Source organism: Symphodus melops (assembly GCF_947650265.1).
Source record: "Symphodus melops genome assembly, chromosome: 8".
Lineage (NCBI taxonomy): Eukaryota > Metazoa > Chordata > Actinopteri > Labriformes > Labridae > Symphodus > Symphodus melops.
Window position 1 is genome coordinate 6,444,257 of NC_136698.1, and position 23,808 is coordinate 6,468,064.

The 23,808-nt window shown below is 40.9% G+C and overlaps 1 protein-coding gene and 1 long non-coding RNA gene across 3 annotated transcripts in view; both read left to right on the forward strand.

The window, feature by feature from the left end:
- The window catches only part of LOC306827644, a 75,358-nt gene that overhangs the window by 26,646 nt on the left and 24,904 nt on the right, over positions 1–23,808 (forward strand). For both annotated transcript variants that reach the window (XR_013779654.1, XR_013779655.1), the window contains one exon: positions 6,768–7,087. This is a non-coding gene — a long non-coding RNA (uncharacterized lncRNA). The remainder of the gene's footprint in view (positions 1–6,767; positions 7,088–23,808) is intronic.
- Positions 10,087–11,840, forward strand: sox2 (SRY-box transcription factor 2). Its single transcript, XM_079349883.1, has one exon. The coding sequence runs from the start codon at positions 10,827–10,829 to the stop codon at positions 11,793–11,795; it is 969 nt and encodes a 322-aa protein (XP_079206009.1). The 5' UTR covers positions 10,087–10,826; the 3' UTR covers positions 11,796–11,840.

The window sequence follows — 23,808 nt, forward strand, 5'->3', positions numbered from 1 at the left end:
AATCATAACTGTTTGGTTACACACTGCTGCTTGATCAATCTAACTGCCAGTTTTTAAAAGTCTGTTATGATTTAATTCAAGTTTATATCTTTTCACTGATCAAGGTTAATCCGATTTTAGATTTTTTTGGGGGGGAATGTTGTAAACCAAAATATTGTCTCCTTTTGTTTAATTGCTGTTGACACAAAGATCTCAAAATATATACAAATTAAGTTATCTGAGTGGACCCTCGACCTGCTCAGGGTAGTTGTGTTGTTCTGTCTTTCGAATCCGCTCTGGTGTACGAATGCTAAATACTATGTTGAATATTTAAGAACCACAAATCCATCTTGATTATTTGGCTTATAACCAGATTGCTCTCTCTCAGTGTCTGATACTTGAAACCGGCCCTGCTCAAATTAACAGCAGTCACTCTGACACAAGAGTTGTCCTTTGAGTCTGTCTGCTAATCTGACTTGATCAGAAATAACCACCAATCAGCTCAGTAAATGAGGCTGCTTCATCTGGATGATCTGATGTTTCGATTAGATGTTTTAGGCTTAAATCTGTTTTTTTAAACACTCCTGACATAAGAGCCATCAATCACATTCTTGATGCTCGTCGATTTGATGAGTAATCACTTATTATTGGTTCTGATCATTATTATCTGTCAATCAACTGTCAGTTAGCCATTATGTAAATCATCATTTTAATATGATGTCTGTAAAATACTTTGAAAATCTGGTGATCAAACCGCCATGTTTTCATGTAGTATTTGTCTCAATGATGGTTGTAATTTATTGGTTTTTAATGTCAGTCATGTAGTTGGTCAACTAATCTGACTGGGCCATTAGTAACCATCAGTCAACACTTCTTGACGAGTTTGTCAAGAAGTGGTTCTTAAAATTTAGCTTGTATTGAAGTAACATTTAAAATGCTATCTCTTCATTGACTTATCCATCCCTCCTCATGGCATATTCACTCTTTATTTTTCACCTCAGCTCTTTCAATGTTTGGTTTGACTGCTTCTCCAGTCAGTGTTTTTGGGGTTTATTCCTACAATATATCTTTATGTATAGTCTTCTACTTGTAATTGTATTTATGTTACTTTTTTATTCATTTTTTTTTCTTTTTCTTTTTGATTCTATACTGCTGCTGCTGCTGCTGCACCCAAGTTTCCCCATCGGGGATCAATAAAGTTATATCTTATCTAATGTCTGAATGTAGAACACACTGATATGATGAGGACACGAAGATGAACAGAAATGTATCCCAGTGTTCTCTCCTTAAATGCATCTACTGCCTGTAATACACTGTATCTATACGTAATGCATAATGTGTCCATTTAGATAATGTAGGGTGGTCTCAAATAGGGATGCACTGCTGCATCTGGTTAATATTGGTGTTTATCTGTCATACACGTAACTGCTTATTCAAAGAAGAGGCGTTTTAAGAAATCCCTCGTTTTCATGGTCAAACATGAGATGAACTGTTGGCAGTGTGGGAGTCTAACAGCAAAAAAAATCACAAAAAAAGCATCGCTATCAACAATCGGACAAATGGATTTTTAAAAGATCGTTATCAGCCATGATTTTCCCAGTCGATGCATCTCTAGTCTAAAATCAATATAGACAATGTTAATATCCTGGAAATGAAGTGCCTAATATTTGTTTGCTTTTTCTTTCAAATGGAGAGTTTGTGCTTCAAATCATTTTAACTTAAATAAGAAATAACAAAGATTATTCTGTAACTTGAAGTTTATTATGTATTCCCCCTGTGACACTTTGTGGAAATACACTGCAATCTGCAACTCCTCTGTTATGTTGCCAAGATAGCAACCATTAAGTGTGTGTGGAGTTAGGGTAATTATAACGCACCAACGCACTCAGAATAGCAGGATTAAGTATGGAACAATGTAAACTGAGGACAGTTTAAAAAGCTTGATTGAGTCTCTGAGGCTAAAATTGCCAAAGCTAATCATGGAAATGATGAAATGCTGATGATTTGAGAAATACTTTATGCTATTGTATTTAATCATTTCAGCATTAAAAGCACAAAAAAGACAGATGTAAATGTATTCAACCTTAAAAGTATTTGATCACAAAGCTTAGAATTTGATATGTGATTATGGATCCAATGGGAAAGCTAATAAAACTAACAAAATATCACCAAAGATATAAAAATGTATTATGAAGATACATGAATGGCTGTACCAAATTTCACTGCAATCTACGTAGAATTTTTTGAGTTTACCATTTAAATCTCTAGTATGATAGAGTCATGCTGGATTATAGATACAAACACTTAAATCCAAAGTAACTCCGTAACATGAACGACACCTGTTAAAGCATGGCGACCTGCTGGAGGCATCCAAAGGAAACTTCCTGTAACTGCCCTGTTCAAACTGTTTATGTTGCATTCTTCATTAATGAGATGCCAGTGAAGTTGGTTGTTCTGTAAATATGGGGCAGCTGTGTGTACGTGTCTTTCTTCCTGCCTGGTTGCTGAACAAACAGCCACAGGACTGACCGACCCTATACCCCCCCCCCCCCACACACACACACACACACACACACACATCTCCCCCACATGGTGGTCAGCATTTTAGTATCTTAAAAGCCCTAATCCTCCACAACTTTACTGCGTCTGACCTGCACTTTTCAGGGTCTGACCATGTCCGTGCTACGGCAGATACATTTGAAAATGCTGTTTGTATATGCAAATTTATGTCCATACCAGCATTTTGAAGACTTTGGTAAAAGGCTATTTGTCCACATCAATTACATCATCAGGTGGAGAAGTGCTGAGTGAGTCCAAATCAGACCTTTACCTGCTCTTCTACATGGTCACATAATCCACACAGCCACATTTAGTTGTTCCTATGTCAATTTTTAAGTATTCTTGGTCACGTAAATAGCATGAAATAAGGATTTGATGGCAGAATGTTGCGAGCAGAAACATGTTAACATACAGGTCGAACTTGGGGAAGATGACAAAGAAAGGACGCAGCAAAGTCCAAGGATTATTTTTGCCTTGATATCAATGGCACGTGTAGTTGGACTCATCTACAGCATCAAAGAATAAGCGTTAAAGAAGTGACTGACGCGCACCAAGAGGAGCCGCTTTAGCTTTTGCACAACGATGGAATGGTAGCTGACCGGTCATGTGACATAAACGTCATAACACCTCCACCAAACTGCTCAATACTGAAATAAGTTCTCTGCACATTTCAGGACAGGAAGGGATGTTTGAGTGAGTGAACACGAACTGAATAGATAACACCTTTATAGTTTTATGAACCTTAACAGTGACCCAGCATGAGCCTCAAAACAGCCTTTCTGCAATACTATTTCTGCTCAAGGACAAGTTTAGCAGTGTGTGTGTGTGTGTGTGTGAGAGAGAGAGAGAGAGAGAGAGAGAGAGAGAGAGAGAGACATGATTGACAGTTGGTTGGCTACATCTCCTACAATAGAATCCCCCTTCCTTTTACTGATTATTGTGTCAGTATGCCTGTAACCCACACACACACACACACACACACACACACACACACACACACACACACACACACACTGCGCAGACACACAAAAGAAAGAGAAGCCCACTGTGGATCTCCCTTCAGACCGAGCTGCAAGAAAAACACAAAACAGATGCAGTAAATGTGTCTGCTCTCATGCATATGGAAAAGCTGACACGAGTGTGTGTGCTGATGTTTGTGTGTGTGTGTGTGTGTGTGTGTGTGTGTGTGTGTGTGTGTGTGTGTATCAATAGACAGATTCTATGTAAAAGTGCATTAGCATTCAGAGATGATGATGGTCTTTCTGCAGGCTCTCGTGATACTCTCTCTCTTTCCCTCTCTGCCCCTGTGGATGGTTTTGTAATTAAAAGCGCTCCGGCTCTCTAATATGAGTGGTGTGTCTGTGATTTAGAATATATGTGGCACAGATTGATCAGATAAAGAGCCAAAGTCATATTTCTGAACTGCTAAGCCTTTTCACACTGAGAGCATATGATCCTCTCCCTCTCGCTTTCTCTCTCTTTCGAATTTTTCTCTTTTCACCCAAAACACCAGACTTACTATCCTAACTGTCCTATCAGATCTGTGATGTTCTATTTCCACATGGCATTTCATCTGTCAACAAACTGTATCTGTTTCTTTTTGGTGTCGATGTAATTCCTCTATGAGCTCAGTGATGGCAAAGGCCTTGGTTATGTTGTTTGTGTCCTAGGATTCCTTTCTTGTTTTCTGTATGTGCTGCTCTTTTGACTTTTTGTTCAGCCGTCACAGCCAGTAAGGATGAAAAACAACTTAATTCCAGACATCAGTCTGTGTGTGAGTGGATTTTAGAAAGAGAAAATGATGACATGTCACGAGTGTTTTACAGCAAATGAAAAGAAATCTTTATAAAACTGTAAATCCTGCATTTCTTGGATGAAATTATCCCGATATTTAGCATTCAAAAAACACACAACAATATGTGATAGAAAGAATGTGATGTTGTTCAAACATAGGTTGAGGGTTTGTTATTTGCTGGTATGGAAGGTGAATGCAGAAAAATCAAACCCTCCCTTATTCAGTGGAAGAAACAAAGTTGATGTCAGTGATTCATTAATCTTTAACCTTTTCCATCAGTTAAAGATAAATCATGAAAATAGATGATCTCTTCTTAAGGACATCTTAGTTTGTGCACAAGTATTTTGTTATGTAAAATACTGCAAGGCCATAAGTAAATCAAAGCAAATTAAAGAAAAATGCAGCTTTTTTCTACAAAAACAAAGTTTCTGATTTATTTTAATAAGCAGTTTGAAAACCATATGTACGGTAACTATGTATTCTTAGAATGAGGTTGAAAACTGCTAAATTCTACATATTTTCAGGGTATTTAAATCTTTGCGCAAGTGGAGCGAAGCAAGAAAAAAAAAATTGGTGTGGGACCATGAGTGTTGACAGTGAATGAAAATGACTTCATGAACTCAATTCTTGATGGTTAAAACAAGGTGGGACTTTTGTTAAGATCAATGTTTGGGTTTTTTTGGCTCTGGATTTTTGTGTATTTTTATTTGTTTAGCTACATCAGGTTTTGTCCCGGCATTTGAGGAATTCATGTTTTTTGCAAAGATAATTGAAAAAAAAGTGATGAGTGAAGTGACCTCTTGCAAATATAACAAACCACCTTTTTTTTTTTTTTTTTGCATCTGAAGAGCTTCATGTTGTCTCATCTGTGCTCCCCAACCAAACAAGTCTTTTTGTGTCTCCTTCCCATGTGACAAAGGCCTGGTTCATAATCCATGTTTGTGTGTTAGTGTTTTCATACCTGTGATTGTTAGAAGGCTGAGGGGTAATGGTTGTAGATGGAAACTGATCCTGTGTGTGTTTATCTGTAGCTCTGTGACCTACGCTATGGCTGAGCTGAAATAGGATTCTTTGCTCTTTTCTCCTCACCTCTCCTCTCCTCCATTATTCCTTCCTTTATCCCCTCTGTATCCTCTCCTCTGGCCTTCTCTCCTTCCCTCATCTTGTGGCCCTATCTCCCCTACCCACCCTCCAAACTCTCACCCGCCGCCCCTGTGACAGACAGGGTGTCCTCACCTTGTAACGATCACTGACATCCAATATGTTTGGCTTGGGATCATCCCCTTATGTGTCCATTGTGCTTCCTGTTAAACACTTTATTGATTAGCCATGAGTTAATTACAAATAACATCAAGCGTACACGGCCACAGGATCCATCCTGGAGGAGCTATTACATGTTTTCTGCAAACACCTGCAGGCGTGCATCTCAACCTGACTTTTAACATTATTCTGCGTGATTTTCACCCATTAACATCCATGCATTTATGACATTTCACACTGTGTTATCATAGCTTTAAGGGCATGCAATATTTCTGCACGATTGTAGGGAACAGGCTAGATTTAGAAACAGGAGGGTTTCTGCAAAGACACCAAGGGTATGCAGCCTGAATACTTAATTCTATCAAGCACAACTTTGACTCACCCTATGCAAAATTATGAGACTGTGTGCCAAATCCATAGCAGACCTTTTGAGGCTAATGTATTCTGGATTTAAGCTCCATTGTAAAATCCATAACACGCCTGCACCTGACCTGCTCTGCTGCAGAACCCAAAAACAACCTATTACCTCTGACTCTTGCACAAAGTTAAGAAGAAATAATGATAATTATAATAGGTTAATAATAATAATAATAATAATAATAATAATAGTCATAATGACGTTTACATTTTAGTAACAGTTGCAACCCTATCCTGAAATAGTAAGCACTTTTTTCAGCCTTTTTTCCTTTTCATGCCGTGTCAGTTTCTCTGTGACATTGCCGTGTACTTTGTGCAAAAAAAAAAAAAAAAAGGAAAAAAGGAGAGAAAAAAAAATCTTTATCAAATCCCCATTCTGAGGCTTTCAATAAGGCAGGCCATTACCTCACTGGCGCTTTTGTTCGGCCTATACAAGAGAGAACAAAATGGTTATTCAGGAGGACGCTTTAGATTTTTATTGTGGGCTCGCTATTCACAAAGAGCACCGTTATTGTATTAAAAAGAACCATCTGTGGCAGAAACAATGGCTTCAAATTATCTGTGAATACCCAGTGAACAAAATATAAAGCTTTTTCCTGCTCATTATGTGGGCTAAGCTAGGGGGTGGAAGATAGGAGAGGAGAGGCATAGACTTTGCTATAACTGACTTTTGTTGTTCTTGCTTGCATTCTTCTCCTTTTTAAATCGGCCCCCTTTTCACATTGTGTGTCGCCATAAACGGCTTTTCTTGTTGCAGGGCTCGCGGAAAGAAGACAGCGGAGCTCCACACAGGCAGAGCGGGGCTCCATGAAGCTGCACGCCGGCCACAGCGCACCGGCTGACGGATCCAAACTACCCGGACTACCCGGGGGACTTTTTGAGGGTTGAACATGAAGAGGGTGCCGCAAGGTTTGGACGTTTCAGAGCCGGTTTCGTGGGCTCTTTTCTCGGGCAAGTTTAAGTGTTCCTTTGCCTGGGTGAAGCGAGAGGAAATTACGGAGGAGGTTGAGCGAAAAATGGCATCTTGTTTAATTTGTGCCAATGACGACGAGAGGAAGACAACTCCCCAAACTGGCAGTAAGTCTGAGTGCGGTGGAGAGGAGAAGCCCTGGGTGTGTTTGTGTGTGTGTGTGTGTGTGTGTGTGTATGTGTGTGTGTGTCGGTGTGTATGTAAGTGTGTGTTTGAGGCGGTGTGTATGTAAAACACGCTGTGTTGTGGAATGACACCGCATGGCATCAAGAGCTGCACTGACTGTCTGAGATTTTGTTGGCTGCTTCAGTTTAACAAACACATGGATACTGTGTGCGCAGACTTTACAGATGTGATCACCAAGTTTGCCATTTATTTATTAATAATTATTAATTTGATTGTATATTTTTTTGACACTTTAAGTGTTTATTGTAAGCATTTTTAAATATATGACAGTTTTAGTCAGCAAAAATCCCTCAATATCTTTTAATAAAATGGATGAGTTTTTATTCGTTTTTTTAAGGACTATGATTTACTCAATGTATCAATATCATTGTTTTCATTGTAAGCACGCTTGATCATTTATTAGACTACATTATAGCTGAATACGTTAAAAACTTTCTTGTCAATTTAACTTCATTCGTAGTGTTTATGCTGAGTAGCTTGATAGGATTTATTTAACGTTATAGAGGCGTTAAATCAAATCAATAATTAATTACTGTAGTTTCTTTGTTTTACATGACATAAAACAGAAACTATCATATAACAAACCATAGCGTCAGCACCTGTCGAAAGCTCTTCGGTGGCGTCAAATACAAATAAATATTATATTTCCACAAATCAAAAAAATATGTATATATTTCACATTTGAACGGACTTGTTACTTTTAGAATAACTTGTTTTTCCTGGTTTGTCCCCAGCCCCTGATACGGCCCCTAGTGGCAAGAAAAGACACGTTTATTTGCGTTTCCTCTTTAATCTGTTCTTCTCATTCACATTGTGCCATTATCATGTTGTCTTCGTTTAACCGGATTTGTTAATTGACTAATTTGCCTTAAATATAGATCTGGTGTGTATTATTTTATTTTTTTTACTTTCCTCTTTTTTACTTTGATTGACTGAAATGTGAAACTATCAGTACAATTTCGCATCACAAATGTTACTTTCCATTAGGCCCAATGACAAGCGTTTTTGTTGGAATAACTTTATTATATTTTGCTCGTTTTGGTGGTATTTTTGCATCAACTAAGTGTGCATAACCTCTAAATAGTATATTTGTATAATTCCGTCGTTCTTCTCTGCTATTATTTATTGTGCATCTCAGCTGGGGGGGGGGGGGGGGGTTTACAAGTGGTCCAGAGAGCCGCCCCGTGTGTTTCTCCTGTTTTTTTGTCAAACAACGGCTTTAATTCAGGATGATTGTGGATGCAGGGCCATTCCCGGCTGGATGGGGTGTGCTTTCAGTGAGCTGCAGGGCCCCGCTGTTCCTTTATTATCATAAGCAGATTAGAGGTAGCGGGGAACACACTCAGATGCAGATAGCAGCCGAGCGGCCCATTTCAACCTTGCATTATAATGGAGCGAGCTGCATGTGTCGCCTCTCGCAGCCTATTAAGCACAAGATGAATCTTATGTAAGGTTGCCAGGGCCGGCATAATGAGAGCACGAGGGCTCCGCTCCTCCATTTATTATCAAATGACTAAAACAAAATAATAAGGCTTGATCTATTCGCTTTCAATTATGATTTAATCTGGAGACACGCATTTAAATTGAATTATTTCAGGTGTGTGTTCTCGATCTAGCTTTAATAATTGGGGTTGTCTGGCTGACATTTCCAAACCAGTCTGAATAGGCCTACCTGTTTTTTCTGTTCGTTTTGGTCGTTTTTGTCAGACCGTTTCTTTTTCTAATGTTTTATTTGCCTGTCCTTATATTTTAAGTGTTACTGTGCCTCTTTTTACATTTCAACCGACTTTTAAAAACATCCCATCATCCATTCCTTCTTAATTCTCTGGTAAAAATCTGTTAGGGCTTGTTGGCCTTCCTGCAGTTCTCTATCTGTCCAGTAGGCGGCACTTGTGTCACGCAGTAGGACGCCTTCCGCTTCAGATTGATGGATATTCAAGGGGGAAAAAAAACAGAAACAAGTGGATCCAACATTTCCAACCCTGCTGAAAACTTTGTTCACTTTGAGCACTAAAACCATGTGAGAGAACAATTTTGTCCTTAAATCAGATGATGCCGTTTTCATCTGGTAATAATCCCAGTGTGCTCCGTTTGATCCAGAATGAAGTGAGGCAGGTGGAGGCCACTGTTTTCATTCACTAATTGGCGGACACGCTTGTTCAGGCTTATTATGAAAGAGGTGCATCCTTTTTGTGCAAACACACTTTATCTTTTAATATTCCTTACCTTTATTTCGCCTCCTCTCGTGTACCCTGTAGGCCGTGCCTCTCAAACAGCACTACAAAGCCCCTCAACAACAACAGCATCACTGTGGCAGTGGAAGTGGAGTGGAGTTGGGTCTTTGTCCGGACAGATGTAGCGACAACATCCCAAACAAAAAGCGCTTATTTGTGCTGAGATGAGCCCGTCTGCCTTCTGTGTGTTGGCATTCAACTTCACTAAACAAAGAGGGGGACTTGGGGGAGGGGGGGGGGACATCTTGGATTACCTTTCCTCTTTTCAACGCTAAAAACCAGCCGTGGCTTCCCCCCCCCCCGTCTCACACACCAGCGCCATTCATCGCTTTGAGTTAAATAACAAAGTTTATTTAAGTGTTGTTATGTTATTGGGGGTGGTAAGTGGAAGGAATTAGTGACTTTTTGGTTTTGAACAACAGCAATGTCACGGCCGGGACTTAATGTCAGAACAATGCAGTCCCCTTTTGAATAAGAGCAATTTGACACAATAACTGTCAAAATGTGATGTATTTATTGAACACTTTCCCTTATTTGACTATATCTTATCCGTAACATCAACTGTTAGAATTAAGGCTAGACTTGTAAACGAAAACTAAACTAATATGTAGGAATGTCAACATTAAAAATATCTTTTTTGTAAATAACATGAAACTTTTTTTTTTATTTTTTTTTTTACTAAGTTTTAATAATTAGTAAAACTTTTCCTACAACTTCGCTTTTTGTAGCTACTTATTTCTATAAACAAAGCTGGAAACAGGTCATAAAGTGCCACCATGTCTGAATAAGCCCAGCGAATATTCTCCATAATGCTGGAAATAGTAAATATGTACTTTGTATTGGCTCATATGTGAATCCTGATAGTGCATATGTGTCCGTGTGTGTGTCTCGGGGCAAAGCAGACCCCGCCCCCTTTATGCTAATTAAGGCCTCCCATTGGCGTGTCAGGGGTACAGGCCGTTTCTGATTGGCCAGGTCGAAGCCATTTATTCGCTGACAGCCTCGTCACATGAATGGTTGTCTATTAACTTGTTCAAAAACTATCTGGAGTTGTCAAGGCTCAGGCGGACGGAGGCGAAAAAGTACAGTTTGTTGATGCTTTTTTCCGGGAGAAACGACGGGAGAAGTTTTGTGGACACAACATAGAAGGGACCTATTGGGAGAAGGCTCTTTGTCACACACACACGTACACTCTGACACACACTCAGTGAGAGGCAAAGAGAGAGAGAGTGAGGGAGAGAGTGTGGAGACGCGGCTTGGTGCGGGTTATTTTTGTCCAGAGAAAAAGTTGCAGAGGAAAATCGACAGGTAACTTTTTCGCTGCCGCCTCGCGCTCCTCCTCACTGTCCTGCCTCTTCGGCGCGTTAAGTTCGTGTCTTTGCTTTTTTTCCTCTGCTCGGGAGCTCCCACCAAAAAACGGTTCCTGATGTATAACATGATGGAGACTGAACTGAAGCCCCCAGCTTCCCAGACCAACACTGGGGGCTCGGGCAACACCAACTCGTCCGGCACCGGTGCCAACCAGAAGAACAGTCCGGAGCGGGTCAAAAGACCCATGAACGCGTTCATGGTGTGGTCCCGGGGCCAGAGGAGGAAGATGGCGCAAGAAAACCCCAAAATGCACAACTCGGAGATAAGCAAGAGGCTGGGCGCAGAGTGGAAACTTCTGTCAGAGAGCGAGAAGAGACCTTTCATCGATGAAGCCAAGAGGCTGCGGGCCCTACACATGAAGGAGCATCCGGATTACAAATACCGGCCCCGGCGGAAAACCAAGACCCTCATGAAGAAGGACAAGTACACCTTGCCCGGCGGGCTGCTGACTCCCGGAGGTAACGGGATGGGAGGTGGGGTCGGTGTAGGGGTCGGGGCCGGGTTGGGCGGTGGAGTGAACCAGAGGATGGACAGCTACGCGGCACACATGAACGGCTGGACCAACGGTGGTTACGGTATGATGCAGGATCAGCTCAGCTACCAGCACCCGGGGCTTAACGCGCACAACGCGGGCCAGATGCAGTCCATGCACCGCTATGACATGAGCGCGCTGCAGTACAACACGATGACAAGCTCCCAGACCTATATGAACGGCTCCCCTACTTACTCCATGTCCTACTCCCAGCAAACAACGCCGGGGATGACCGCCTTGGGCTCCATGGGACCCTCCTCGGTGGTAAAGTCCGAGTCCAGCAGCTCCAGCCCGCCCGTCGTCACCTCGTCATCCCACCGGGCCGCCCCTGGCTGCCAAAGCGGGGATCTGAGGGACATGATCAGCATGTACTTGCCCGGGGCGGAGGTCAGCGAGCAGAGCGCCCAGACCCGGCTACACATGTCCGGGCACTACCAGAGTACCGTTCCCGGGACGACGATCAACGGCACGCTGCCGTTAACACACATGTAAGCAGACAGAGAGAGAGAGAGAGAGAGAGAGAGAGAGAAAGAAAGAACTTTTATAAGAGAAACTGTGGACTATTAACGTTGGACTATTTTTGTACAGAAAAATTTCGGGGTGGGAAAAAGTTGTATAGAAGTCTCCAAGAAAAAGGACACATGATTCTTTCATTTTATTCTACGGAAGCTCTAGAGGAACATAGGAGACCCCCTCTTCACTGGTGGATGAAGTTTGGAAGACTAAAATGAAAGTGGGAGTCGCAATCAAATGTTTTATTATTGCAATCATCTTTTGTACAGTATTTATCAAAGAAACATTACAATCAGATGAAATTGTTAAACTGCAAGAGGTTGCATTTTTCTTTTCTTTTTTTATATATAAAGGCAACACCAGTTCTGCACAAAATATTAAAAAGTGAAAATGGCAGAACTGTTTATAGGAGCGATCAGTTATGCTCCTTTATGACTGCAAACATTGGAAAGAAAAGGGACATAAAACGAAGCAGGTAATACTGTTTTTTTTTTTTATCATTTAAGGTTACTAAACATTTAATTTCTTATATAAAATAAAGGAAGATATGACACGTTTTCTTTCATACAGCTTAAATTATAGGTTGTTAATTTATATTTCCGTCTCCCACTTTTCATCTGTTAGAGGTATGACGCTTGTGCTCTTTATTTTCTAATTGATTTGTACAATTCCTGTATATTTACTGTGATATTTTAAGTTTTTATTTCCAAACATTCATTCCCGTAGTTGTATTTTAAAAATTGTGGCCTGTACGCAGAAGCCAACCACTCCATGTAAATATATACCGGAACTAATACCATCCTTATAACAGGTACAATTTCAGCTGAGTATATTATTTTTCAATATGCAGTTTGAAATGAATAAATTTTGGAAATTTGGATACTTGAAATTGTTTGTTTTGATTTTATTTCTGTGTTATTTTCTGTGTGCATGCAGTCATCATGTTGAGTTGTCACTTGTTTGTGGATTTTTTTTTTCGTTGTTAAATGATTTTCTCAAATCAGATGTAAACTGTACATTTTAAACTATTTTAGATTAAAGAATTAGAACAAAATCTTTATCTGCACTGATTAAAGATAATAATTAAGCTTGTCGAGGTTAATCACTTTTATATTTTCTAGTGCCTGTGGATGGCCTCATCAAGCCAAAGTCTCCTTAAAAGGGAGAGGGATTTTTCCATCAAAATATCCATCATCCCCAGGTATAGACTCCCATTTCTCCTCTTCACAATTAATAGGCCTATCTAATAAAAAGGAAACAAATATTCAGCATTTCTGCTCAGCAGGCCCAAGTAGCATGTAACAGTTTTTGTACTGCCTCTGATTCTATGTCTAACCTTGTTAGTATTTCAGGCTATTGAATGGGACTGAGGGAGGAATAATTGGACATATGCTCTATATAAACTCGTAAATCAGATGTATAATCCCCACTGACAGTTATTAGATTTATGTAAACTGACAGGAGGATTTCTGTCATTTGGTGGTTTTTATTTTAATGACTGTGACGGCAACTGTGGATGTTTATGAGTATTTACAACAAGCTAATCTCATGAGCTGCAGGCCTTTCTTTATTCATGTTGAAACAGCTCCTCTTGGTGTTTTATTTAACAAGGTGTGTTGCCTTTTGGGTGCTTTCCATGCTTCTTTTTCCCTATAAAAAATATCACACAGCTGGCTTACAATCTCACATGTTCAATTAGGGCTAACTTGAAGGTTAGCCCCCTTGAAAGGAGCCAGGCGAGCGAGACCTCCTTTTTTTATTCTGCAAAGTAATAGCACCGTATAGGCTGGAGTGAGTGGCCATTTTAATGTAATGTTTAATCAAATGGGCCCTGCTGTTTCCCGTTAACCCCGGTTCTCATGGTTCAAGCTCTCCGGTTATTTCACACACGTCCTGCATAAAATGAAATGGCCTAAAACGTACAACCGGTTCCAAATTGTCCACATCCCCCCCCCCCCCCCCCCCCCCCCCCCTCCCATAACAATAATCCTTATGATGAGCTAACTGTCGCCTCTGAATTTTATTAACGGTTTTAACTCAGGTGTGTGTGTGTGTGCTTGCGTGCGTGCGTGTGTGTGTGTGTGTGTGTGTGTGTGTGTGTGAACAGAGAGGTAGATTAAGGCAGTTGTGTCTTGCAGTCTGGGTCCCGGGGGATCGGAGCTCACATTAACCGGCGGATGAATATTTGAAGAGGCCCCTCGGTATTTATCCCTCTTCTCTCTCTCTCTCTCTCTCTCTCTCTCTCGCTCTCTCGCTCTCTCTCTCTCCAGCTGGACCTTTAAGAGGTCACAAGATCGTTGGTTGCTGCATTAATTATTGATCCAAGCAGCTGAATTGTTTGTAATAGCCGAGAACACCGGTGATAAACAAAGTGATTTTCAAAGGTCGAACAAGTAGACGTTTTAAATTCTCCCCCCCCCCCCCCCCCCCCCCCTCTCCCCATGTCTTTATGTGAAAACCGGGCCCCTGCATTAAGGCCCGGAGGCCCCGCAGAATGATTATTTTTTCCTAGCATAGCGCGGCACCTTTGATGTGCTGGAAAGCTTTTTTTGAATGCAGAGAATACTGGATGTATTTGATGATCAACTAACATTTTCTATGCAGAGTTGTAATAAGATGTAACTTATTAGTAACGCCTGTAAAGACTGTCTGTTGATACAGTCAAGGGGCTGAAATAAGGCCCAGGCTGCTTTTAAAACTAGAGAAATATAATTTTATCTCGTTTGATAGCCTAGCAATTTAATTTATTTAATTTGTTTGGTTTATTTGTAGAAATAATCTTAAACCAAAGACAAACATCCTGCATTTATTAAATTTCGTTTGAGGTTGTTTCTTATTTATCATAACGGCCATCCTTTCCCTTTCCAGGTGACCGAGGACATAAACATACGTAAATGTAAATCTTTTCTCTAAAAACACTGACATCTCGCAGTCTTAGTTGAAAAATATTAACCCACATTTAGCCTCTGTGCTTTCCAAAATGCGATTCAATCTCAGAAAACCTTTAAACTCTGACGTTCCTTTTTAAACGTGATGCAAACGGAACAGATAGGCCGGCAGGCTAACCTAGATCATTTAGAGTCATATGGTTATATGGTGATAGATTTGACACTGTCAAATAATGTCTTCCATTTGAAATGTGCTGTAAATGTCGAGAATATGGTTGTTTTATTGACATAAAGACAAAAGGAAAAAAAAAGAAAACACTGTTCCCCCTGAAATGCTCATGCCATGCGGATAACCAGGTGTGTTCAGGTGTGTAGAAGCAGAAAGGCCCGTCAAAGTGTCCCTGTAACCCTTTCATCCATCTCGCCCTACACCCCTCATCCATCCCCCCTTCTGTCCCCCCTTCTGTTCCTCGCGTGCAGAGTCTGGCTGTCGCAGCTCGAGGATATTTGGACTGCAACAGGTGGTAAGCGCGCGCTTCTGCTTTTTTGCCCTCGCTTAAAGAAGGGAAAAAAAAAACTCTCAGATGTTATCAATGATAACCTGGCGCGTGTGTCAATGTGCGCGTGTGTAAGCTTTCAAGTGGCCTCAACCACAACATTGGGGCGTTACATTTTAGACCTGTTACACTCCATCTACCCCACAATTAGGCAGATTTGTATTTTATTTTACATATTAAAATAGCAATAGGCATAATAAAAAAAGTATGAATGTAGAAACGGACAAGGGCCACTTCAGGTCAAGAAACATTTTTTTTAAACCCGTGCAGAATCACGGCTTGTAATTAAAAATAGAAAGAAAAATAATACAATTAATTGATTAATAGGATTTTATAAAGAATATATGTCACCACCAGTCCAGCTACGTGATTCATTCAGACCGGTTTCAAAAGCCCGTGTTTGTTGTGGAGATTATACAGTATGATTCTATAAAATTGGGTCATATGATCCACCCCCTCCTTCACCCGCGCGCGCGCGCACACACACACACACTAAACGGGTTTAGTGGCCTGTAATCCCACGACAGCCACTTTCCTTTTTCACCGCGTTGCGGATAATAATGAGGTGGGGTATGACGTCGACCTCATGAAGCAGTCCAATGATGCCTGACCATTTCCGTTGGTACATGTTACCTTATTTGCCTTTTCCAGTTGCCCCATATCCTCAAAATGTCTTAAAGCAAACCATTTCTAACTCTGCACCTGATGCTTAGGTTACAGAGCAGTGATACATTCAGGGGACATCTAAGTTTTTTAGTCTTCGAGGCCTGTAAATAGGCCCACCTCAGTAATCATAGGCCTACGTGTATTTCACTTGAATGTATGTTTTCTGAATCTATGCGTTTGTGGTCTGCATTTTACACCAGTCTTTGCCAGCAATGGCCTCTCCATTTACACTAACGATAAACTTTCAATATCACGACTTTAATGTGCAGTTCCAGACTGATCGACATGTCGTTCAATTTGACATAATAAAATCCTCTACATAAATGTTAAAGCTGTTGAGCAACATAAAAAATAACAAGTAAAAATGGTAATAATATAATAATAATGGTAATAAGCCCGCTTTAATCAGCCTTCTTCAATGCCAGACTTTTCAATTTTCTAAATCACAGAGGATAAAAGTTGTTATACATTTTTGTTTAGACTGAATATAGCTTACACTATGTTTCGTCAGCTGCAGTCCGGTGTTTATGATTTCACATTCTATTCGTTTATATTCTGCTGTTTCGAAGTTTTATTTAAATATGTCTCTGCCTTCATCACAGAGAAAAGACCCTGTTAGAATGAATGAATAGCAAAACTGTTGGAGCAGAGAGCAGACGTGTGTGTGTGTGTGTGTGTGTGTGTGTGTGTGTGTGTGTGTGTGTGTGTGTGTGAGTGTGTGTGTGTGAGTGTGTGTGTGTGTGTGTGTGTGTGTGTGTGTGTGTGTGTGGAGCCTAAAGGGACTGAATGGCAGCCAGTAGCCTGCTGATTTAGCGCAGGTGCAGGGAAGGGAAGCGGGCGGTGTATCTCTCTCTCTCTCTCTCTCTCTCTCTCTCTCTCTCTCTCTCTCTCTCTCTCTCTCTCTCTCTCTCTCTCTCTCTCTCTCTCTCTCTCTCTCTCTCTCTCTCTCTCTCTCTCTCACACACACACACACACACACACACACTTCCATTGAATAGGACCACACACTGACACAGACCAGCATGCCATCAGCCTCGCGCTGCTCTCGGCCTGCATTCTCAAACTCGAGGCCTCTGCAACCCCCTCAACCCCACCACCCTCCTCGTCTTCTTCCTCCCTCCCTCCCCCAACACGTCACCGGCGGCTTGAGCTCCGTTTATCATCTCTGCTCATTGACGATGACAGCTTTATAGAGTGTGCGCCATCATTAAGGGAACGTATCACAACCATTAAAAAATAATAACGATGTCGCTCTAAGTTTGTTTTGTAAAGAGGCCTATATTTACCTTAGGCCTGTCTGAAGAACTTATTATTGTATATTATCCTGTGCGTTTTTCAGTTAAGAAAAACACGTATGCAAGTAGCTGACAATAAACTATAGACAGTATTGACTCACTTGCACAAACAATTAATATTATTGTTTTTAAATGTAATACTCTTGTTTGTTTTGCCAGTTTACTAGGCATACTCCATCCCACAACTACTAACCCAAAGATAGGCTAAATACAGAGAAGTGTTTTTTTTTCCTTACACCGGTCGAGTGTATAAATGTTATTGTGAGAACTCCACGGGTTGATGGTGAGAGCCTAAGTTTTCATGTCCTCTGATAACTTATTCCGTCTTCTTGCGATTTGCATATGAGCCGGGGAAAGTGCAGGAAAGGGGAGAAAGGGGGAGGAGGGGGGAGCCAACAATATAAGGTCTGTTGTACTGTAGCCTCCCAAGCAGGGAAATCCTTTAGTTTAGCACTAAACTAAAAAGAGCACATCGCCCATTGAACTCTTTAGATACTCTTTACGTTTACATTTTCTTAAAGTTGTAGAATAACTCATTTAGGCCACTTTTTAGATCGTTATGGCTATTAAATTAAAGAAAAAATCAATTAGGCTACTTTTCTCCTCAGTTGCAATTCACTTCAATACATTTGAATTATTCTAAACGGTTAATGTGTCTGTTTCTGATGTCAATCAAACCGTATTAGGCCATATCTTTTGTGCTGTTGAAATCAAGGATTTCCACTTGCTTTTGTTTTAATGTACACACTCATATCCCCCCCCCCCCCCCCCCCCCCCCACACACACACACACACACACACACACACACACGCACACGCACACACAGTCAATAAACACTAAAATGCAAGTGCCAATATGCACATTGTCTTATGGCTAATTCGAGTTAATACAGCCATAATGACAGTATAACGACACGCTAATTGGCCTTTTTTCCTCCACAACAATGCTCGTAGATCAGCATCTCTTTATTATTTAATAACGTCAAACGCTTGGCTGGCTGTGCTGGCTGCTCAGCCTGCATGCTGGCTGCTGTGGGGAGAGCGGACAATGCAGCTCCAATTTGGGGGTTCAACACATCAGCTATATAGACAGCGAAAAGATAAATAAGCGACAGAGAGGAGGGGACACAAGCAATGTAGACTTATTGTGTGTGTGTGTGTGTGTGTGTGTGTGTGTGTGTGTGTGTGTGTGTGTGTGTGTGTGTGCGTGTGTGCGTGTGTGCGTGTATGTGCTTTTAATAACTCGTCTTTGATCTAATCTATCTTTTTAAAGTATATTTTCAATTTGTTTTTATTAAAAATGTACTTGCTTCCGGGATGAAGTTTTGCTCTGTAGCTCATGCATCCAGCTTAAAGCAACAGGTGACAGGATGTGTTTATATACGGGACCGGCCCGTCACGATGCAGCTACAAGTGAAAGTGCATGCACGCTCTGCTGCGCCTTTGTTGTCCGGAAATTTGGAGACTGTGTATATTGATGTCCTTCCTCGGGCCTGGTGAGGGTTTAGAGGAGGAGGAGGAGGAAAGGCGGGGGTAATCTGCACAGTAGTGTAGGCTGAAAGAATCAAACCAAATACCGAAAACCATATTGGATTATTGGAATTAATAAAAGAAACCAAAGGACAGAGTCTGTAGTGGTCACGAAAATATAAATAATCGCTTTTAATACACAATATGACGCTTTTTTTCCCTGCAGACTTCGAGGAACGGTAACAAATTCCCATTTTCAGCATAGCGTCTGCATCATTTGGAACAGTGCTCAGCAGCAGGTCGACAGAGCAATTTGAGATGATCAGTTGGATACATTAAATCGTTAGTAGATTCACAAAACGTCTAAAGTGACTATAGGCTTTGTTAGGGTTCCTCCTCTTTAGGGCTGCTTGAAGTACGGCCCATGACTTTTGATTTTCGGCACCGTCACTTGTTGAATTTTGAAAGGCAGCCTCACAACAAAAAAGCCTCTTAAAAGTGCTGTTTTTCGTAACCCACCAACAACAGAAAAGTTCACGCTTTGGTTGTGAGCTTGATGAAATATTTCACATTAACAAATAATCTGGTTTTATTTCTGTTAGTGTATATGCTTTTAAATTTCTGCTTATTTTAGAGCATCTTCTCCGGGTTTTTGTACAGTTCTAAAGGTGTTTTGTGACGCACTTTGGCTGAGTGCATTCAGAGATTCCTTAGAGAAGGCTGTTGAGCTGATGGGACTGAATCATCATTAACAAGCAAACAGACACAGGAGGACCCCCATCCCTCCTCCTCCCCATCCCTCCTCCTCTGGTCTCATTTCCCAGCATAGACACTAACCTCTTTCACTCTGTCATCAGCCTCTCTCTCTCTCTCTCTCTCTCTCTCTCTCTCTCTCTCTCTCTCTCTCTCTCCCTCTCTCTCTCTCCCTCTCTCTCCACCAACTCAAGCCTCTATAACAGCACCTTCCATTGTTCCCGGGCCTCCCCTCCCTGTGCCTGGCCCCCGACCCAACTGTTGACCAACAACTCCACTCGCACATTGGATGGCGGGAAGGAGGGGGGTTGTCCTATTTTAGAATATCACACTTCCGGAAAATAAAATGGTTGGGATAGGCTGCTGAAACGTGTGGCTCTGTCAGTATTTTATTTGGCATGAAAATTAAGGACTTTTAAAATAAACAGTTGTAGGGCTATATAATATTAATACCAATATTGTAAATGGCCCACTTTTAATTGTAAAATAAACGTGATCATTTTTTGCAATGTGAAAACATCATTTATGCTACATGTACTGTTTTGTGCTTTGTTGCCATTAAACGAAAAAAAAAAAGCCCTTTAGAAACTGTTGACGGTGACAAAATTGGTTTGGGGGGAGGGTGGGGGGCATGCACTTCTAGCCCTCAGGGACATGCACAGCCTTCTGAATAGTTATGTAGAAAGTTATGTGATTGTGTTAGTAAGTGTGTGAGTATCAGTCTATCTCTCAATATACCCATTCATCTACTTTTTTATCTGAGTAACACCACTGAATGGGATTATGCGACATCGAGCTTTGTTACTTGAACTCAAACAGAATATATGAGGGTTTACCTTACTTAACCTTACGGCTGTATGTTTGTGTCATGTAGGAGCAATGCATCAACTGAGTTTACATCCTAAACTCAAACATCCACAAATCATGTTTATGAGTGATCTCATTATTCATTTGAAGTTGTGTAGTTTCAAGTTAAACAAAATAATATGTAACTGTTTTTCCCCAGGCACGACAACATACGTATACACACAGTTTGGACCAGTTCTTTTTGGAGTTCCCACTACTATGAGAACACTTGAGAAAGTTTGATCTATTTTGTTACATCTTTTTTGTACCACTGCACATTTGTTGAACTCTGGGAGTATTTATATTATGGTTCAATATAACATTTGACACATTTTAGTCTTGAGACCAACACAATTATTTCAGTGTTTCCTTCGTCACACAGCTAACGTGTTTAATACACACTTAAAGCCTCATTAGATTTGTTTGGTCTTGGTGTTTCAGAGATAACATTTCCATGTGTCATTAGTTGTCACTGTTCGTGTGTTGCTGCTTTAAAACCACAGGGCAAGCTGTTAATGTGTTTAAAGGGCCGGCTTACATTACAAAGTGCCATAGACATGCTGAAGTGGTTCAAAGGCTTTGTCAGTGACATCAACATGACAGTTCTCTCAGCTTCACACACACAAACACACACTATACATATATGTAGGCCATCCTTTGGACACCCCCCTCCGCTGCTCTTATTTTCTCTGCATTGAGAATCAGCACATCAGACATAATTCATCCTCCAACAGTGGATGAGATCTGCCTCTAAATGTCAAATCTGCTAAAAAAAAAAAAAAAAAAAATCACCTGCTTATGTATTCAGACTCTTCACTTCTGTTGCTCTTACAACAAATCATGTTGACACACAGAACATCACCACAGATTATATTCCTGCATGTGGAAATGTCAGATGTCTTTCACTACTGAATTATTCATCTGACCTCTACTGGTTTTAAAAAAAGTAGACCTGGGGGCGCTGGTTTAGCTCAGTAGGTAGAGCAGGCAACCCCGTGTTAGGGGGTGCCTGCCAGAGGCTACAGTCCTTGTGGCACTGGTTGTTGGTTTGGCACCCTGAAGCAGTTTGGTGCACTCTCTCTCTCTCTCTCCATATTTAGATATCTATACATGAGTCTGCCTGGCACAGCTTTAGTGTATGTTCTAAGTCATGATGAAAAAAAGTGTCATTTAAGTTTGTAAATTTTAGCTTTTTGTAGCTGTTTGGTTTACTCTTTCCCCCTTTTTTTTGCTCAAAATGAATCTATCTGGACATTTCTGCATTTTTTTTCTGCTCCTCTGCAGAGCCATTTTTCTTTTATGAAGCGTAGAATATGTCTCCCAGTCGATGGTGTTGACTGTAGTGTAGATTTCGATCGATTGCATCAGTCACTATCAGGCTATTCTGGAGCTGGTGACTCTAAGGTCTCTCTCGCTTGCTCTGTCGCTCTCTCTCTCTCTCTCTCTCTCTGTCGCACCCTCTCTTTCTCTCTCTCTCCCTCGCTCTCTCTGACAGAAGCTGTTGTTGAATGGAAGAGTGGCCTCTTTCAGTGTGTGGGTGTCCCCTCGGGGCCAACCGGGAGAGATAATCAGACAGGACAGTTAGAGACAGACAGGCACACAGACAGATGCAGTAAATAGACCAAAGTTGTTTCTCACTTTCTCAGACCGAGGCACATTTGAAAGAGTTTAATATTTTTTATGTTCCACAAGTTTGAAATTCTCGTTTGTATAACGATGACTGATCCTAAAGTCTTATCAGAGGGTATCTGTTACTATAAGGCAGAAATATTCTTGTTGGAGCACAATGCTCTGTTTTCTTTTTAACTTTCTGAGCTACAGTAGTCTGTTGGAGGAACCAAAGGTAAATTTTCCTCCAATCTAATATTATTTGATCTAATCCGGTGCAGTCTAATCAGATGGTGTTTTAAAGTTGTATACTTTCTCAGATGACAGAGCTGAGTTACTTTCAGATTTACACACAGTATTACTCAGAAACTCAGAAATTAAGAAACAGGGAAACATACCTACAGGAAATGTTTATTTTGAGAGATGTCCTTTCCATGCACTGGATGATTTCAAATGTATTTACTGTCATGCACAAACAAGTGATACCTTTGCAGTGGTAAAACACTTTTCAAATATAAAAAACTTATATTCAAAATGCTAACAAAGGACATTTTTTTCTGTCCGAGACTCCACAAGTACAACACTGTCTGCTTATAAAGAAACGGCATCCATCCACCAGAACTCAGCAGTATCACAGACATTTCATTTAAAAAAAAAAAGAAACCATTAATCAAAAATAGAACATGTAATGGATTTCAAATAGATTTTTTCCTTCAACATAAAAACAAGTGGAGTTTTATCTAAAGGGATAAACACAAACACGTCTTTTTCTGTACATATTGTAAGTACAGAGTTCTGGTTTTAATTCAAATTGTGCTACACAGGCTCTATACAGCCTAAGTGTGTTTTTTGAGATCCTTTTTTTTCAAAGTATGTTTCATTTTGATAGCTCTATTTTTCCTGAAGTTTTGTTGGCCAAACTTTTGCTCAAAGATCCATTCTGCCTTATTTAGCTGCAATATGTTAACAGAAAATATAGTCTTAAAGCTGTGACTGTAGATACTGCTTTTTATTAGATATCAAATATTACTAAACACACATTGAATAATGTGCAAAAAAAAATCAATTGTAGGTCATATGCCACAAGATTGGATGATCATAACTGCAGCCAGATCATAACTTTCAGTCACACCGTCTCTAAGTACACCTGAATGTGTGCGTGGGTGTCTAAGGCAGGCAAGGAGAGACGTGGAAAATATAGGGCAGAAAGAGAGACAGGTCTGGCCTGGCTCGGCTTGGCTCGGGTTGGGCAGGTCAGCTCAGCAGCATTTGATAGTAAATAAGAGAGGAGTCAGTTCACACGCCGATCGAGTGACTGCCGGGAACAAGCGAGCCATTTGAATCAGGTGGCTATCTCCCTATCTGAGAGATCAGAGCCCTGTCACCCCCCCCCCCCCCCCCCCCCCGCTCCTCCCACCTGCCTCCCCCCTGCTCTCGTCATTGTAAGGCACACACACACACACACACACACACACACACACACACACAAACATGCACGGGAGAAGTGAAAATGACATGTCCCTCCCTGCTGGCTATAAGGGCAGGCAGAGTGGCTGGATGAGATTTCACTGTCTCACGTTAGGAGAGGTGAGGAAAGGAAAGAGGAGAGGAGAGGAACACCCCCTCCACCCCATGTATTATAACATCCTGAAACGCTTCCCGTTATTGGCTCAGTTGTCTGTCACAGTTATAAAATAAAAAGGAGGATAAGAGATAACAGATGCTTTGCAAAATATATACTTTGACAAACAACATAAGCAAGTCTGCAACTGCCTTCATGAAGTGTACTCAGCCTTTGATCTAAATTATTTAAGAGGACAGACGATTGTGTAGCACTAAGTCGTTAACGTGTCAACATTCACTGATTTATTCAAAGAAGTCAAATTTAAACTGGATATGTTGATGCTCAA

Excerpts from the sequence above, each read along its gene's own strand:
- sox2 (XM_079349883.1), top strand. The coding sequence starts at position 10,827 with ATGTATAACATGATGGAGACTGAACTGAAGCCCCCAGCTTCCCAGACC.